This window comes from Zootoca vivipara, chromosome 9 (genome assembly GCF_965207765.1).
Source record: "Zootoca vivipara chromosome 9, rZooViv2.hap1.1, whole genome shotgun sequence".
Classification (NCBI taxonomy): Eukaryota; Metazoa; Chordata; class Lepidosauria; order Squamata; family Lacertidae; genus Zootoca; species Zootoca vivipara.
This window is the reverse complement of record NC_142592.1, coordinates 41,363,118-41,380,383: the sequence shown is the minus strand read 5'-3', so window position 1 is coordinate 41,380,383 and position 17,266 is coordinate 41,363,118. Positions and strand designations below refer to the sequence as shown.

At 42.3% G+C, this 17,266-nt stretch overlaps 1 protein-coding gene across 8 annotated transcripts in view; it reads left to right on the top strand.

The window, feature by feature from the left end:
• Positions 1–16,739, top strand: part of XRCC6 (X-ray repair cross complementing 6) — a 30,160-nt gene extending 13,421 nt beyond the window's left edge. Inside the window, exons 1-14 of one of the 8 annotated variants that reach the window (XM_035127662.3) lie at positions 852–1,021; positions 2,641–2,659; positions 3,075–3,168; positions 4,979–5,091; positions 6,591–6,729; positions 8,495–8,749; positions 9,482–9,665; positions 9,924–10,110; positions 11,319–11,487; positions 12,437–12,598; positions 13,876–14,005; positions 14,135–14,235; positions 15,995–16,108; positions 16,328–16,739. In XM_035127662.3, coding sequence (XP_034983553.1) covers positions 3,090–3,168; positions 4,979–5,091; positions 6,591–6,729; positions 8,495–8,749; positions 9,482–9,665; positions 9,924–10,110; positions 11,319–11,487; positions 12,437–12,598; positions 13,876–14,005; positions 14,135–14,235; positions 15,995–16,108; positions 16,328–16,530 — 1,836 coding nt within the window. In that variant the 5' untranslated portion in view covers positions 852–1,021; positions 2,641–2,659; positions 3,075–3,089 and the 3' untranslated portion in view covers positions 16,531–16,739. Of the gene's footprint in view, positions 1–851; positions 1,117–2,640; positions 2,660–3,074; positions 3,169–4,978; positions 5,092–6,590; positions 6,730–8,494; positions 8,750–9,481; positions 9,666–9,923; positions 10,111–11,318; positions 11,488–12,436; positions 12,599–13,875; positions 14,006–14,134; positions 14,236–15,994; positions 16,109–16,327 lie in introns of those variants that run through there. The other 7 variants (XM_035127667.3, XM_088676614.1, XM_088676617.1 and 4 more) reach the window with 7 other exon arrangements.
• Positions 16,740–17,266: the final 527 nt, after the last annotated feature.

Sequence of the window (17,266 nt, the reverse complement as noted above, 5' to 3'; positions counted from 1 at the left end):
CCCAGGCGCACAGCTCACGGAAAACAATGAATAAGTGTACCGTAGGATTTCACGTAGCGGCAAAAACAGGGGTTCATGTTCTTCCTCATTTATTTCGTATTACGATGTGTGTTGTTGCTTTTTAGAGTTGTTAATTGCCAAGTAGGCCGTTACATTTCATGTTGCATATCGGGAGGGCCCGCTGGGTCTGCGAGAGTGGTTTGTGGCCCTTCACTTCTTGCTATTCTTCCTTTCTTTACAAAAAAAATTACACCTCAGCTTTTTACCATCTAGGTCTCCAAGCGGCTTAAGTTAAAGCAAGATACAACGGACAAAATTTTAAAAAAACACATAAACCTTCAGGATTATTGCAAGTTAGAGAGCGGATTTTAGAAGGCTTAGTTTTTTCATTCAGAAAACTCATGCAAGACACATTTCAAGCTACAGGAAGAGCAAGTTTTGCCCTTTCAGCTCAAATTCGGCGCTCAAGTTGTAGAAGCCTTGCACGCTGCAAGCGTTGCGTTTTAAAATGTTTTAAAACTTTTAGGCTGCAACCCGATGCAGACTTACCCGCGAGTAGGTCCCACTGAACTCAATAGGACTTAACTGTGGGTAGATAGGAATAGGATCCCCCTCCAAAGAGACATGTTTGAAAGGGCAGGCAGGACACTCGCGTTTGCTGCTACTTTTGGTTTTGTGGGTGGTTCGCTGCTTCCCAGTCTCAGCTAAGCGAAACTCCCCGAGACAATCATTTTATTTTGAAGGGCTATATGCAATCTTAAGTGGGGGCGGGACGGGGCGGGGGAAGGAGAACAAGCTGTAAGGGAGCCCGAAGTTGAGAAGCCAGTGTGAATCTCTCCTTTTTAAAGTCTATGGTGAGTTTTGATGGAGGGCTACGGCGGGCGGGTTTAGGATAAGACATAGTCTACTTTCCCCTCCCCATTGGACAAATGCGCTGTTAGGGGAGGGGGTTAGGCGTGACTGACAGATTCCGGAGCTAGGAAGGTGTCGGGGAGGAAAAGAGGCGCTCGGGGAAACTCAGGTAGCTGCAGTTTTCGCGCCTGCTGGTTGCTGCTGCGGTGCAGCCTTTCCATGTCTGAGGGGGGCGCCGCCCCCGAGCTGGTGCACTTAGTGGCGGTGGGTTGGGAACGGACTGCTTTGCGGGATCTTAAGGAAGCTCCTTATTCTCTGATTTCTGCCCCAGGTCTTGTTCACACACACACACACACACACACACACACACACACACACACACACGTGCATATTGTCTTGTGTTTGGGGATGCCAGACTTCCCTAAATTCCTGGATCCAGTATGTGTCAGATTTTAATCAAGCCTCCTGAACTCCTGGATCCAGCAAGGGTTTAAATAGAAGGCCGGCCGGCTTCCACATGAGGAAATTGCCTGGGTGTCGGGCTATTAAGAGAACGAAGGAAAGATGATGAGCCATTAAGAAAGCAATGGAGAGGAGGCTCTGTGCCAGTGGACAAATGGGTGGGGGCACTTCCTCCAGCTCTCAGTGAGTTAGAACAGGGGTAGGCAACCTAAGGCCCGTGGGCTGGATGCTACCCAACCGCCTTCTAAATCCGGCCCACGGACGGTCCGGGAATCGGGGTGTTTTTACAAGAGTAGAATGTGTCCTTTTATTTCAAATGGATCTCTGGGTTATTTGTGGGGTCTGCCTGGTGTTTTTACATGAGTAGAATGTGTGCTTTTATTTAAAGTGTACCTCGGGGTTATTTGTGGGGCATACGAATTCGTTCATCCCCCCTCCCCCCCCAAAAATTAGTCTGGCCCACCACATGGTCTGAGGGACGGTGGACCAGCCCATGGCTGAAAAATGTTGCTGACCCCTGAGTTAGAGGGACAAAAGCCAGAGTTGGGAGTTGGCTGTGTTGTGACATAGACTAGAGAAGAAAAAGGTTGCAGGCTGGAAAAGGCAGGGAGAAAGCCATTGTTAATTTCTGCAAGAAACCAAATCTATAGCTATAGGAGAAGCAATATCCTCTGGGGGTATTAATACAGTGAAACCCTCAATTGTAGGCTCTGGTTATACAGTGGTACCTTGGTTCCTGAACGGCTTGGCTCCCGAACAAATCAGCTCCCGAACTTCGCAAACCCGGAAGTAAGTGTTCCGGTTTGCAAATGCTTTTTGGAAGCCAAATGTCTGTTTTGGCTGTCAGCATTGTTTCTGGGGCTAATCAGCCAATCAGAAGCTGTGCCTTGGTTTGAGAACGTTTTGGAAGTCAAACGGACTTCCAGAACAGATTGAGTTCGGGAACCAAGGTACCACTGTATATATGTGTAAATAAACCATATATCATAAAGACACCACAATCTCCGCTGTGCCTCATTTCCAAAGGGAAACATTAACCCTGGGCACAGCATTGGAAACCACTAGGATCTCGTCCTGCTTGGAGATTGGAGTGGTGGGCAACAATATGTTTCTCCTGAGTCCCCCTCCCCGCAGCTGTCATTGTATTTAACAATGTGATGAGTCTAAAACTGGCTTAAAATAATAGTTGTGATTCTTCACACATGTCTGATTTATTTTTCAACATATGCCAGTTTCTTACCATGCCACTGTAAAAATTAATGTGCTGGTTAAATGAATACAACAGAGCTTACTTGAATTTTTTCCTTTTCTCTCTCTCTATGGCAGACCACTTATTTACTGATAGGTAAGTGACTTTTTTCAAGCTTCAAATTACCTCCCTGCAGTAGTGCTGTATGTAGTGTTGTATTTTAACTGTAAATTTGACACAGATGTAATCATATTCCATTCATAACTCATTTTATTCCATGTGTCACAGGAAAGGTTATAACATGGGCTGCTGTTGAGAGAGCCTTGTGATACGAGATGGGGTTTGGGGATGCCAGACAGGGCCAGAATGTTATGTGTGGGAGATACAAGAACAGCCTGAGGACTTTTTTGTGTTTGCTGAAAAGCAGCTGTGTAAGACTGCCAGCTTGAAAAAAAGCAACAGCATTCCTCTTCTCTCACCCACTGTTTATCCTTTCAAAGTCATGATTTTAGGGGATGCCTGGAAGAACATGTAATATAGTATATCTGCCTTCTTTGTTCATTATTCTTAGCACAACGTGAAAGCCATGGCAGACTGGCTATCATACTACAAAAATGAGGAAGGTGAAGAAGAAGAGGAACAAAATGAAGATGTTGAAACAATTGGTAAGAATTGGTCTAAAGCAGTGGTTCCCAACCTTTTTTTGGCCATGCCCCACCTAAGCATCTCTAAAATCCTGATCGCCACCCCCGTGAAATATAATAATTCTTATTATTAATAATAATAATTCTTATTATTTAAAAAAGTGTATTCCTATTCATGTGGAGGAAGCCTAAAAGGCCATTCACTGTTAATAACTCATTCTCAAATTGCCCTCCTTAAAAATCAAATTGCCCCCCTGGTGTTGGGAACCACGGGTCTAAAGGCTTATGTGGGCTAATTATTTATTATAGATGAGTTGAAGCTATTTTAGCTTGCAGCTAATCTAGCACATCAATACTGAAAATTTCTGGGAACCAGTACAGCTGATCCAGTAGTTCAACTGGCATTTCTTTATGTGAAACACTTTGTGGCATACTTATAACATTTTGCTACTCTTGATTACCGGTGTAGGATGCTAAGAAACCCGGGATGCTTTTGCTTTTTTAAGAAGGCAAGTACTTAGCCTTTGTGGGTACAGAGGTAGGTGAAAGCATGAGAGCACTGTCTGCAAAAGGCTGATGTCACTTTACGTGCTCTTAGAGTGAGCTGCTGTATGCAGTGTCTTGGTAAGACAAACACACTGACCACTGCAATGCCAGTGAAAGGCATGATGAGCCATGGTGCAGGCAGCCTATTGAGAAAAAGCAGTCATCTCTTAGCCCATCATGGCTGTACAAATGCATACCCTTTCTTCTACATAAGGCTAGAGATGTGAAGGCCCGGAAAAAAACCCCGGAAAAATTCGAGGGGGGGACGGGTTTTTTCTGTTTTTTCCCTGAAGCCTTTTTTGTTTCCCCCCCCCCCAAAATAGAAATATTGCAAAAATAAAAAATAGATTATGGAATGTTTTATTTTAACATGATGAATGAAATATTTTAAGATAAAGGGGTTCAAATATTTTATAAATAATTTTTAAAAAAATATGCATGGTATCAGATTATTCTAATTTCTGTGAGGACAAGCAAGTCCAAGGTTACAAACTGAACTCTCCAATGCAAGAACAAGATACATTTCTTCCTTTAGGAGGTGCTGTTGTCACCAGAAAAGAAAAAGGTTTCAGTTTTGTTTTTGCACGCGTGTAGTATGCATTGGTTCAGTTCCTCTTCACTAGGCCTCAAAGCACTGGAAGATCATTACAGCTCAGAAAATGATTCTGATTAAATTTCATGCCCATTCATTGAAACTTAGTCCCACTTCTTTCTACCGTTCTTTTTATGAGAATGTTTTTTAAAATACTGTGAAGAGGAAATATGAATAATTGTTACTTCTGGATTCTTAAAAATTGTTTTGTGGAGTTTGTTTTGTTCCACATAAACTAGTAAACAGTTCAGGAGATTGTTGCTCCATTTGTTACAAATACAAATAAATATTATTTTAAAAGTAAATTCTGTTTGTAATAATTGTTTGGATACACTATATGTTTAATATGCTAGTTGTGATAATTTTATGCCCATTAAAATTGTCAATAGTTATATTTTATGTTTTTAAAGAACAGAATGACCTTCAATCTGGAAAAGAAAAAAGGTGCTAATGTAGCATTTTTTTCAATTTTTCCGAAAATTTCCGTTCCCCACCCCCAAAAAACTGGAAAAAACTGGGCTTTTTTCTGAGCTTCAAAATTTCCAGAAATTTTACATCTCTACATAAGACCAAGGTTAATTGTGCATAGTCTAAAGAATGTGTGAGTTGTAATAAGGCAACATAGTAAATACAACAATTGAGTGAAATGACAATGATTTGCATGCAGGGTTTGACTTTTTTTCCCCTCTGTAGGAGAATATAAATATGCAGGTCGGGATACCTTGGTTTTCTTAGTGGATGCCTCAAAAGCCATGTTTGATTCCTATGATAATGGTGATTTGACTCCTTTTGATATGACGATCCAGGTAGGATGACCCTTCAGAAATTTAATATTACATATTGTATGTTTTGAAAGTTCCTTAAACGTGTTGGAGCAGCAGTAGTATAACCTGATAGAACTAGCTGTCAGTTCTGTTTTATGTTTTGTCAGTTGCCATATTACTCCATTTTCTGTAGGATAATGAAATACATTTTATGCAGAGAGACTAAAGTCATGCTGAGTTCTACTTTTCTGTTAAGTACTTTTCAGTTTGTAGAAATTTAGATGAAAGTTGTGTTCTTAAAATTAAAAACCAAATCTGGAAGCAGAGCAACATTCTCTGGAAATGGTTGTCTTCTGTCTTCATCTATGGGAGAGTTTAAACACTTGAAAAGCAAGCAATTGCATTGTCCCTGTGCTGTGCTACGGTACAATAAAAAATACATACTTTAGTCTAAGCATAGTTCCTGAGTTCTGTATCTTGTGGTACTGGGGCACTTTCCCGAGTGCTATTCAGCACAATTTTACGCAGTCTTGAAAATCCCTCTCCATCCCTGGGTTTGCAAATGGAACACTTCTAGAAGCTGCTGATTCTCTCCTTTCCCACTGCTTTTGCCAGTTTATTATACGTTCTAAATGTTAGTTGCTGATGTGTTCACCAAAACCCCCAACAATTCTGGTGGTAGTGGCAAAAGGGAAAAAATAAATAAAGTAGAACAGTTCTAAGGTGAGCAAAGAAGATTCAAACTCTGCCCAGCCTAGTGCCCTGATGGGGGATGCAACCCACCCCCCACTCCCCATGAATCAGAATGATTATTTCATCAGTGCAGAGGGAATTATAACCCCCCCCCCACTTTAGCTGATCTGCAGTGATCAGCTGAGGTGTGGACTGTGAGTGTGCAGTTGTGAGAGTGTGGGTGGCTACATCCACTACTGGTAAGCAGCTCCCTGGAGGGTTGACTGTGGGTGAATGCAGCCCTTAGGCCCAAACAGTTTATCCCTGCTTAAAAATGGATGGACCTTGGTTCTGCAAAAATCAAAGTGTGAGACCAAAAAAATTAAAAGAAATGAAATCTTGCATATATTGGTTCAGGAGTGAGGCCCGCCTGTGTCCAGTTGCCTTGCTTCCATGTAAGTGTGTGTAGGATTGCAGTCCAACACAATTCTGAGAATACCAACAAGATAGAATGGAGCGGAAGGCCATTGATCAGTGGTGGAACACATGCTTTGCATCTAAAAGGGCCACAGCTAAATTTATGGCATCTCCCGGAAGTGCTGGGAAAGACTCTGCTATGAAACTCTGGAGAGTCACTACCAGTCAATGTAGACAGCACTGAGCTAGATGGGCCAATTCAGTGTTGAACATCTTCTAGATTCTCTCATCTATAAATGTCCTGTGGAGGTAGGGCGTAAATGTCTTAAAGCACTGTGGCAGTCTTGGAAGTATTTCTAGATGTTTTAACACCATCTTTGATGTGTAAATGCTGTTTTCTTCGGTGGTCCTTTCCCTCTCTTTTCCTAACTCACTTGAACTTTTTTTACCAGTGCATTAAGAATGTGTACACAAACAAGATCATCAGCCATGACCGGGACCTTCTTGGTGTTGTGTTTTATGGTACTGAGAAACATAAGAATTCTGTGGATTTTAAACACATTTATGTTCTTCAGGATTTGGACAATCCAGGTAAATATATAATAATATGTGTAACTGTGAAGGAAGAATACAGGAATGAGGCATGGTACTTTGAGTAGCAGAGGTGGCCCACTGTTTTATTCTGCACAATGCTTACGGTTGATGCTTTTAAAATACTTAAATTCTGCCAGTGTTGATGCTTTATAAATACTTGATAATAGTCACAACTGGAGGAAGAGCTCCTCCCTATGGCTGTCTGCTCCCCCCCCCATTCCCATATTTGTTTAAGATACAATTTTCTAAACCAGTATCAACTCAAGTGGCTTTTGCAGTTGGTGACAATCTAAGGTACTGCTCATGTCAGAGTTCAGTCTGTAGTGAAGTAATTGTGTTGTAGCGGCTTGCTCCATATTTAGTATGCCCCCATCAACCCATTTGTGGAATCTTTGGCGTGTGCCACACGGCTTGACATGTAGCTTCAGACACTTGCAAGCTACAGTGCAAAATCCATTTCAGTAAACTAATGTTAGAAGCCATAAAGAAACTAGCTAATACAGGCATCCCCAAACTTCGGCCCTCCGGATGTTTTGGACTACAATTCCCATCTTCCCTGACCATTGGTCCTGCTAGCTAGGTATCATGGGAGTTGTAGGCCAAAACATCTCGAGGGCCGCAGTTTGGGGATGCCTGGGCTAATAGGTTAAGTGTAATGCAGCCATAGGGACCCAGGTGGCGCTGTGGGTTAAACCACAGAGTCTAGGGCTTGCTGATCAGAAGGTCAGTGGTTCGAATCCCTGCAACAGGGTGAGCTCCCGTTGCTCAGTCCCAGCTCAAAAGCACATCAAAGTGCAAGTAGATAAATAGGGACCGCTCCGGCGGGAAGGTAAACGGCATTTCCGTGCGCTGCTCTGGTTCGCCAGAAGCAGCTTTGTCATGCTGGCCACATGAGCCGGAAGCTGTCTGCGGACAAACTCCGGCTCCCTCAGCCTATAGAGCGAGATGATCGCTGCAATCCCAGAGTCGGACGCGACTGGACCTGATGGTCAGGGGCCCCTTTACCTTTACCTAATGCAGCCATTATTCAAACCAGAATAGTTCTACAGTAACTCCTCCTTGCAAAGTGGAAATCCACTTGTGCAATGGGACCTCTGGTTTCACGTCTCCCTCCAGCCCACTGTGCACCCCCAAAACCTGCTACAGAGAGTTCCCCAATCCTTTGTAGCAGATTCATACTATGCTCAATCTCACCCATAGGTTTTTGTGTTTATTATGGCATTAGGTTCTGCAGGTAGCTGCATAGGAAATCTCATATCTCAGAAACTACAGCTTAGTCCAGTTTCAAAAAATGTATATAGTTCTAATGATTCCAAAGTTTAACTCTAGATTTAATTAAAACCATAATCAACATGGGTAACCAAATGCTATTCAGCCATCCATTTAGATATTTTGTTGTTTCTTCCAAAATACTCAAAAAGTTTTTTGTGGATAAGGTCTATCACCAAATGTTGAAGTTACTTCGTTCCTCTCTGATATCTTCAAGCTTCACCTAGCCAAACTTGCAATTTCAGGCTTGTTCCAGTTTTGAGCCAAGTTTCATGAGCAACTAAGAAAAGGCAGTAGCCCTTGTTGCACACAGAGAACTGCTACACTGAACACTTGATCTCTTTTCATAAGTTGGACGAGAAACTTCATAGACAAGCTACTGAAAGATTTGCAAATTCTGGCATATCATGGCTTAAAAGAGTAGTGCTCTTTTGTTTGTGTTTTGTAGGACAACACTGAACTGTAGTCATTCATTTTCTGTTCTTTTTTTAAGGGGCAAAACGAGTGTTAGAGCTGGCCAAGTACAATGGAGAGGAAGGGAGAGTGCTCTTCCACAAATCCTTTGGCCATAGTGCTGGCTACTCACTAGGTGAGGCATTCTGGGTTTGCTCTAACCTCTTCAGTGATGTCCGCCTCAAAATGAGCCACAAAAGGATCATGCTGTTCACCAATGAAGATAATCCTCACGGTCAAGACAGCATGAATGCCAAATTTGCTAGGACCAAAGCTGCTGACCTTCGAGAGACAGGTCAGTACCACAAACTGAAATGGTGCCGCCTCTTAGTGGACTAAACAGTGTTTGCAAAACTGGTTCCCAATGCTATTTGTTATAAGTAATCTTAGGGCACAATCATTTATTACATTTCTCTCCCACCTTTCTTTCAAGAAATTGATGGAGGCATGCGTGGTTCTGCCGCACCCTCCTGTATTCTTACAACTCTGTGAGTTAGGTTAGTCTGACTCTAAGGGATAGTGACTAGGCCAAGGTCACCCACTTGAAAGCTTTATGGATGAGTGGGTATTTGAACTTGCTTGTGCATTCAGCTTCTTTTAAGCTGTTTAGCACAGTGCAGAATGTGATTGGTGGCTGAGTTTGAAAGCAGGTTAATGGAGAATGAAGGTGTGCATTGACCCTTGCTAGTATGAACTCTATATTCTTTGCTTCATGCCACGGGTACCAAGTATGCGGAGCTGTGGGGACCAAGGCCCCTCCAAATCCCAAGTCAGAGGGACCTCGTCCATATTTCTTTGGCAGCCGACATCATGCACACACACCACAGAGTACAATGATGTCACGTGTATGGCACATCGATGTCACACAGCCAAGGCCCTCTCAGTTAAGGCGGCACGCATGCTTCATGCTCCTTTCCTGACCCCTGTGCTTCGTTCTGGGACTGTTTAAGCTATTTTGCAAAAAGAAAACCTGTAAAATTATAGGAAATTGGTAATCTATATTGCTCCAATTCTGTTTTGACTCCAGGTATCTACCTTGACTTAATGCACTTGAAGAAGCCTGGGGGGTTTGATATCTCCTTGTTCTACAGGGATATAATTAATACAGCAGAAGATGAGGACTTGGGAGTCCAGTTTGATGAGTCTGGGAAGCTAGAAGACCTCATGAAGAAAGTACGAGCAAAAGAGACCAGGAAGCGAGCTTTAGTCAGGTGTGTATTGAGAAAAAAATTAAATTCTCCTTTTGTGGGGTAGTGGTCAAGAGAGATTTTGGAGAAAATACTTCCTCTCAATAAATGCCAATCACTTAACAGTTATGTTAAAGTACATAACTGTTAATGCTAAGTTGTGGAAAGTTTCCTTTGTGATGTTTTGGAATGTTTTCATATGCTTTTATCTCTTTAAAGTAGAAACTGAAAGACAGTACAGGATCTAGAAGGCTTAAATCTGTATTTGTTGATTCTTGGCAGGCTGAATTTGTATCTGGGAAAAGATGTGGCTCTTTCTGTTGGCATTTTCAACTTAGTGCAGAAAGCTGTCAAGCAGCCACCAGTGAGACTTTACAGAGAAACCAATGAGCCAGTGAAAACAAAAACTCGAACCTTTAACCGACAGACGGGTAGTTTGCTTCTCCCAAGTGACACCAAGAGGGCTCAGGTAAGGTACTTTGAGAATGATTTACTCAGTCTCCTCTCCCCCATTTCCCATTGGCAGAATTTGCAAGCCCATTTTAAAAAATGGAAGAAACATCATAGATTATATATGTACTGATTTTTCTTCCCTTTTCCCAACAGACTTCTGGATTGGGGTACGAAAGTAGAGGAATAATTTTATAAATAATTATTTGCAAATAATTGGGCCGTATTGTGTCATACACTGGCAATTGTTTTAAGCATTTTCTCTAATTTTCCATTTTCTTCAAGCATAACTTTCTGTCTTTTGGCAGTTAGTTCTCACTAATTTCCAAAGTCTTGAAAGGACAGCCAGCTAGTTTTTTGTTTTTGTTTTAATGGAAGTAGCATGCAAATAAATGGCCTCCACAAGGAATAAAGCTAAGGCTATATGTTGCAGATCAGGTGGCTCATGTTGCAAAAACGTTTTTGGCAAGCATTTAACAAATGTGTGTTCATATGAATGGTTTTGCTGCATGACCATTTTGTTTATACAGTATTGTGGTTCTAGTTCCAAGGACCTCAGAGGTCCTGCGCATCATGGACAACCTCTGGCTCTCCTCTTGAGCCTGGAATTGTGCAGGAGAACCAGAGATTGTCCCCAGACGGCTGCTTTTTGAAAGTGATCTAAGCCTGAGGCTCCCTCGAGTTGAGAATCAGCTGGGAGAATGTTGGGGAAGGGTCAAAATTTTGGCTGGCTACCAAAGCCAGCCTAAATTTGAGAACCCCTGGAATAGCTATTCCCACCCTGAGGTGCAAAGAGAGGGAAACCACTGCAAATGGGAGCTTTTGAAATAGGAGTGACTAACCTGTGGTCCTCCAGATGTTGTTTGAGTGCATCTCCCATCAGCCCCAGCCTGCATGGCCAGGAGCCAGGGATGATGGGGGTTGTAGCAGTTCAGCAACACCTGGAGATCAAGAGGTTAGCCATCCCTGATTTACAGTATGTGGATAAAAACAGGAGTAGCTGTCTGATAAAATTACTCTTAGTGAGTGAGACAAGAATGATTTCACCCAGAGGCTTGCCATAGATCTTTTTGCTGACTTTCTACAGTGTAACTTCAGATGTGCTAGACTCTATGCGGCATGATTATGTTTCCACTAACACTAGACCTATACTGTATTTTACTTCACTTGGGCCCGAGGCTTGTTATTTTTCTATATACTTTTCTTCCCCCTGCTCCCTTTTTGTAGATCTATGGGAACCGTCAGATTGTGCTGGAGAAAGAGGAGACGGAAGAAGCAAAAAGGTTTGATCCACAAGGCTTGTATCTGATTGGCTTCAAGCCCCTGGTAATGTTGAAACAACACCATCACGTCAGGCCTGCCCAGTTCATCTATCCCGAAGAGTCTTTGATTAGTGGTAAGCCTATTGTGGGAAAGATAGTTTGCCTTGTATTTTGACAGTGAAATTTCATTGTGCAGAGCAGGATTTCAAACATGAAAATGGGGGATGATGCTACGAGGTCGACTTTCTGGACCCATACTAGTCAGGGTACAGTACAGGATTAGGTTCAGTGCCATTAGCATATTGATAATGTTGCATTCCAAAGTACCAAACATTATATATATGTTAAAAGCACTCAGGATGAAACCTTGTGGCTGCACAGGTTAAATCTCATGGAGCAGGACAATAGTCATCTAACAGCAAGTAGCTTGGTCGACTCCCAACACCCACCCTGGCACCTTGAGATAACATCCTGGAGGATGGATAAGTAATCAAATACATAACTATGTTTACGGTATTTAATTTGTTGCCCTTCACCACAAGGTCCCAGGGTGGGTTACAGTGGTTTAAAAGTACAATGTTAAAATGATTCCAAAACAAAAACCATTAAAAGAATAGGGTGGGGAAAGAGGTGTGTCTTTAGCATGCAATGGAAACTACATAATGAAGGTGCCAGGCATACCTCTGGGGAGAAAATTCCAAAACTTAAAAAGAGGTTGCCATGGACATTGCCCTCTCTCGGGCTTCTGCCCCCCCCCCCGGACTAAACTGTTGAGTTGGTTATTGCTACCATCTACAAAAGAAGCACATTTACAAAAAAGCCAGAAACTATACCTTTCTGTCCCAAAACCATGGTAACATAGCTGTCAAGTTCTCCCTTTTTTTTAAGGGAAATTCCCTTATGCTGAATAGGCTTCCTCGCGAGAAAAGGGAAAACCTGACAGCTATGCATGGTAACCAGCCACACACAGAGAGATATAGTTGCATATATTCCTCTGCAGAAGCTTGATGTAATTATTTCAGATGTGTTTTGAGCCACCAGAGTTGTTTCATTAAAGTAACAAGCATGGATTTTTGCTTTTAGGAAGCACCACGTTATTTAATGCCCTGCTGACAAAGTGTCTGGAGAAAGGGGTGATGGCCATATGCAGGTACACACCCCGTCGGAACACTCCTCCTCGGTTTATAGCCCTGGTTCCTCAGGAAGAAGAGTTGGATGAGCAGAATGTGCAGGTGGCCCCCTCAGGTAACTGGAGTTGTTGGCATTGCTGTCTTGCAGATGGCTGGTGTGGTGTTGCTCTACCACTGCCTGAAGTTTTTTCTGCCATCTAATTTAAGGAGCGGAGGTTTATACTTTTATGAGCAGCATGGAGTGGCTATAGATTTATTCCCCATCTTGTAGAATATTAGCATTACTTTTTATGCACTGGTGTCTTATATAGTTTCCAGTGTATGGTTTGGATTACTTTGGCTGCTTCTGATGAATTCATTAAGGGTATCTCATCATCTCCTACAGATAGGTAATCAATAGTACACAAGATAATTTTTGGGTTCATTTCAATATCCCACTATTTAATTGCATCAGGTTAGTTCCTCCAGACTTAACAAGACTGGACCCAGAGATGCCTTAGTGAGAATATTTCTGCTTCTGTAAGGTAATCCGAATACCAATTTCTACACTCAGTGCAGACAGTCCTGCCTGCCACCCAATAGTACCCTATTTTGGAAGTTACTCTTAACTCTCAATAACAGATTTTTGGGCCAGGCAAAGATCCTAGTCAGCCTCCAGTCTTTCCTTTCCCCAAACTCCTTCAAAGTCTCTATGTTTTGGGGATCTTGGCTCTGCCTGTTTCACCTTGCAAACTTCCATAAGCTACATCTTAGAAGCTGCTGAGATCTTCTTCCTAGCCTATATGATGTTTCTCAGAACAGGAAATTCTCTCTTCTAGCTGAGATGATGGCATCTCTATCATGAGATACTGTTATTTGTGGACTAGTTTTAGAGCAAAACCAGAATGCAGACCAGAAATGTTTATCAATAACAGTAAAAAAAATAATCCTTAATTGCCTGTGGGGTGAAATACATTTTACTCTTTGGTTAAGTAGTATAACATAATAAAGTAAAATGTACTTTATTAGATATTTCCTGGCTTATTGCTCACTATGGGTATTTAAAGATGTCTTATCCCGAGATGTTTCTAATAAAATAAATTTAGACATGCTGTAGCTTTTTTCTGGTCTGCCTCTGTTAATGTCTTTTGCACATTATGTCATTATTCTGACAAATTATTCTGTTGTCTTCAAAACGTTCCCATTCACTGACACTCGAAACAACTAGTTCATAATTGGTAGTTTTAGTTAGTAATCAAGCATTCACATGTTGATTTTAATCTAAGTGGCAACCCTAATGATAATGTGACTTCAGATCTGAAGATCATTTGTCAGAGATCTGAGCATTTGGGGACAGGAAGCATTTTTGAGTATCTAATTTCTCTCATTTATATATTCGTTCCCTCTATTTAGGGTTTCATCTAATTTTCCTACCTTTTGCGGACGACAAACGGAAAGTTGACTTTACAGAGAAGCTCCCAGCTAATCAAGAACAAGTAAGCAAAATGAAGGAAATAGTTCAGAAGCTTCGGTTCAAGTACAGGTGAGTAGAGATGGGAGCAAGGTAGGATTAATGCTCATGTGCCCAGCAAACAGTTCTTGGACAACCCAGTGGTGCTGTCTCTATTTCTGGATAGTGGCTCATTGACACTTTATCTTGGGATTTCAACAGGAGTGAGAGCTTTGAGAATCCAGTTTTACAGCAGCACTATATGAACCTGGAGGCCTTGGCTCTGGACTTACTGGAACCTGAAAAAGCTGAAGATCTGACAGGTAAGACTAATTTAGTGAGTGTAGTTTGACATTTTTCCTGTTGCAGTCTCTGGAATTTCCCACTATTTAATAAACAAGCAATGAGCTGTTTAATCCAATTGTATGTTTGCGATGCACATCATACAAAAAATTACAGGTTTTATACTAAAGCGAGTTGCCGTTGAAGCAAATGTGGGTAAACTGTGGCTTACATGAGACCCTGGGGAGCCGTGTTCATTTTTTCACCACTACCTGACAGATTAACCATCAACTGTATGGTGGGGGAAAGAAAGGTGTTCCCATCCTGCTGGTGTGTGGAATCTTTGGTCCTCCAGAAATGGCTGAGCCACAACTTCCATCATCCAACGTCCATTGGCCGTGTTCTCTGGAGCTGATGGAAGTTGCATGTCAGCAACACCTGGAGGCCAAAGGTTCCGCCCACCTTCTGTGCTGCTAAGCAACACATGGATATAGCAATTTTGACTCCATTGGGATTGCACACCATGCAGCCAAGATACTGGCACATGCTGCTATTAGCCCTAAGCAGTATTGGGACTGCATGCATTTCGGATCATTGGGATGAGTAGGGAGAGAGGTTGAAACCTCTACTCTCCAGTAATCCCAATGCAGCCAAGTTTGTTGTCAAGCTCTGAGGGAATCTGGAGTGCTGGGGACGTTGAAATGCATGTGCATGTCAGAGAGAGGGGTGGGTGGGGAGAGATGTCAACTGTAATATTATTATTAATAATAGTGAGTGGGGAAGGTTGTGGGCCTGTGTGTTGGGGAAAGAATTGGTGAATGTGAGAATACGTTTGAATGAGAATATGTTTGTCTCAATTCACCCTTGGGGGTAAAGACTACATAAGAACAACAACGTGCCCTTCATGTCATAAATTGATAGCTAAAATTCAGTTTTGAATCTTATTTTTGACTGCATGAAATAATCAGGATCTCATAAAAATGGGCCTTAGACGTCCCGATTTCTTGAGGTTTTGGAATCAGGGCCATGGGTTTGAGCCCACATTGGGCGAAAGATTCCTGCATTGCAGGGAGTTGGACTAGATGACCCTTGTGGGACTCCTACAACTGTATTCTGTGATCTATGGTTCCTTCCTTATCAGTGTAAGCACCATTTTTGCTAACAGACCTGATTATTAGTTCATGAAGACTGAAGCAAAAATTAAGGACCTCTTTAACCTTTCCAGTATTTTCTAGCTTTTTGCTTCCCCATTTCATTGTGGCTCACTTTTGTCTTAAGACAACGTCGTTTTCCAAATTAAAATGGTTTCATAATTTGTATTCATTTCACCTGTGCTTTTGAACTATCTACCTTAAAGCTCGGTGGGGTTAAACCACAGAGCCTAGGGCTTGCCGATCAGAAGGTCGGCGGTTCGAATCCCCGCGACGGGGTGAGCTCCCGTTGTTCAGTCCCAGCTCCTGCCAACCTAGCAGTTCGAAAGCACGTCAAAGTGCAAGTTAAATAGGTACCGCTACAGCGGGAAGGTAAACGGCGTTTCCGTGTGCTGCTCTGGTTTGCCAGAAGCGGCTTTGTCATGCTGGCCACATGACCTGGAAGCTGTACGCCGGCTGCCTTGGCCAATAATGCGAGATGAGTACCGCAACCCCAGAGTCGGTCACGACTGGATCTAATGGTCAGGGGTCCCTTTACCCTTAAGCTCAGTGTTTTGTATGTTTCCTCTGTAGAACCATTATTTCTGTATATTTGATATTTTTGCTTTTCTGAGGTATGGTATGCAGACATTTCCCCCCTTTTCTCCAGTGCCCAAGGTTGAGGTGATGGATTGCAGACTGGGTAATCTTGGAGAAGAGTTCAAACAACTAGTTTACCCTCCAGGCTATGATCCAGATGGGAAAACCACAAAGCGTAAACAAGGTAGGATTGCAACAGAACCCAAAGAGGTGGTTACATCCTCCAAGTTCATTCCCTGCTCAATCACACCAGATTGTGGTTGGATTATCATGGGCTAGGGAGGAGACTGTCTTGACACTGTCAGTGTACTTTTGCAGGATATATTGTAATGGCTGTATAAGATGTATTTTATTTATAACAAGATATTGGAAACACATAATTAATCCAAAAATCTCTTTCCAGCAGGGGATGGTACCCTACCACCAGAAAAGAAAGCAAAGATCGAAATCTCTGAAGAAGACCTGAGGAATCATGTTCAAAAAGGCACTTTGGGTAAACTGACTGTGCCAGTTTTAAAGGAAGTGTGCAGGAATTACAAGCTGACAGCAGGAACAAAGAAGCAAGAACTCTTAGATGCTGTGACTGAATATTTTAGTGGGCACTGAGTGTTCTGTGCTCAGTCTCCTCCCTAAGATTTTGACAAAAGGGGTGCAGCATCTTTATAGCCATAGATCAAAGGGAGCAGGGAATTATTTTTTCTTGAGAGGTTATGACTCTGTAATAATGAGGATTTATTAATGGGAAAATGCTTCATTCTCCCCACCTGTTTCTAGACTTAACAAAAACTTGCCTTAATAAATAAGCTTGTTTTGCATATCTGTCCCTGCTTTTCTTTTTCTGTTTCTTTTGCTGTTTCATAAACATATAGTGAGCAGAACCTGATGCTGAAGATTCAGTGGAGAAGTGGCCACAGCACAGTCAAATTATATGGGATCAGTTTCAGTTGTTGTGGCCCAAGGAGGCTGACACGATGCTTAGAAAGGTCTGGCTGACCATGTACCGTATGTCCCTCAGCCCTTGCCTTTATGGCAATTATTATCATTATTATTATACTTTCCACTCTGGACTCACCTACCAGTGGCACATGGCTCTCAGCCGAGAAGGGAATCAGCCCTGGAGCTGAAAAAGGTTCCCCACCCCCAGTCTGTTTGAAGCCGCTGGGGATTGTTTTCATGAAGAAGAATTTATCCAGGTCACTACCACCTGATGAATTATTTCTTCCCTCTTGCAGAAGACGCAAACATTGATAGCTTATATTCATAGGAACTTGGTCCCATATAAAACATAGTGACTAATGCTTTAGTCATCCAGTTATATTCGGGCCATCCAGCAAATATTTTA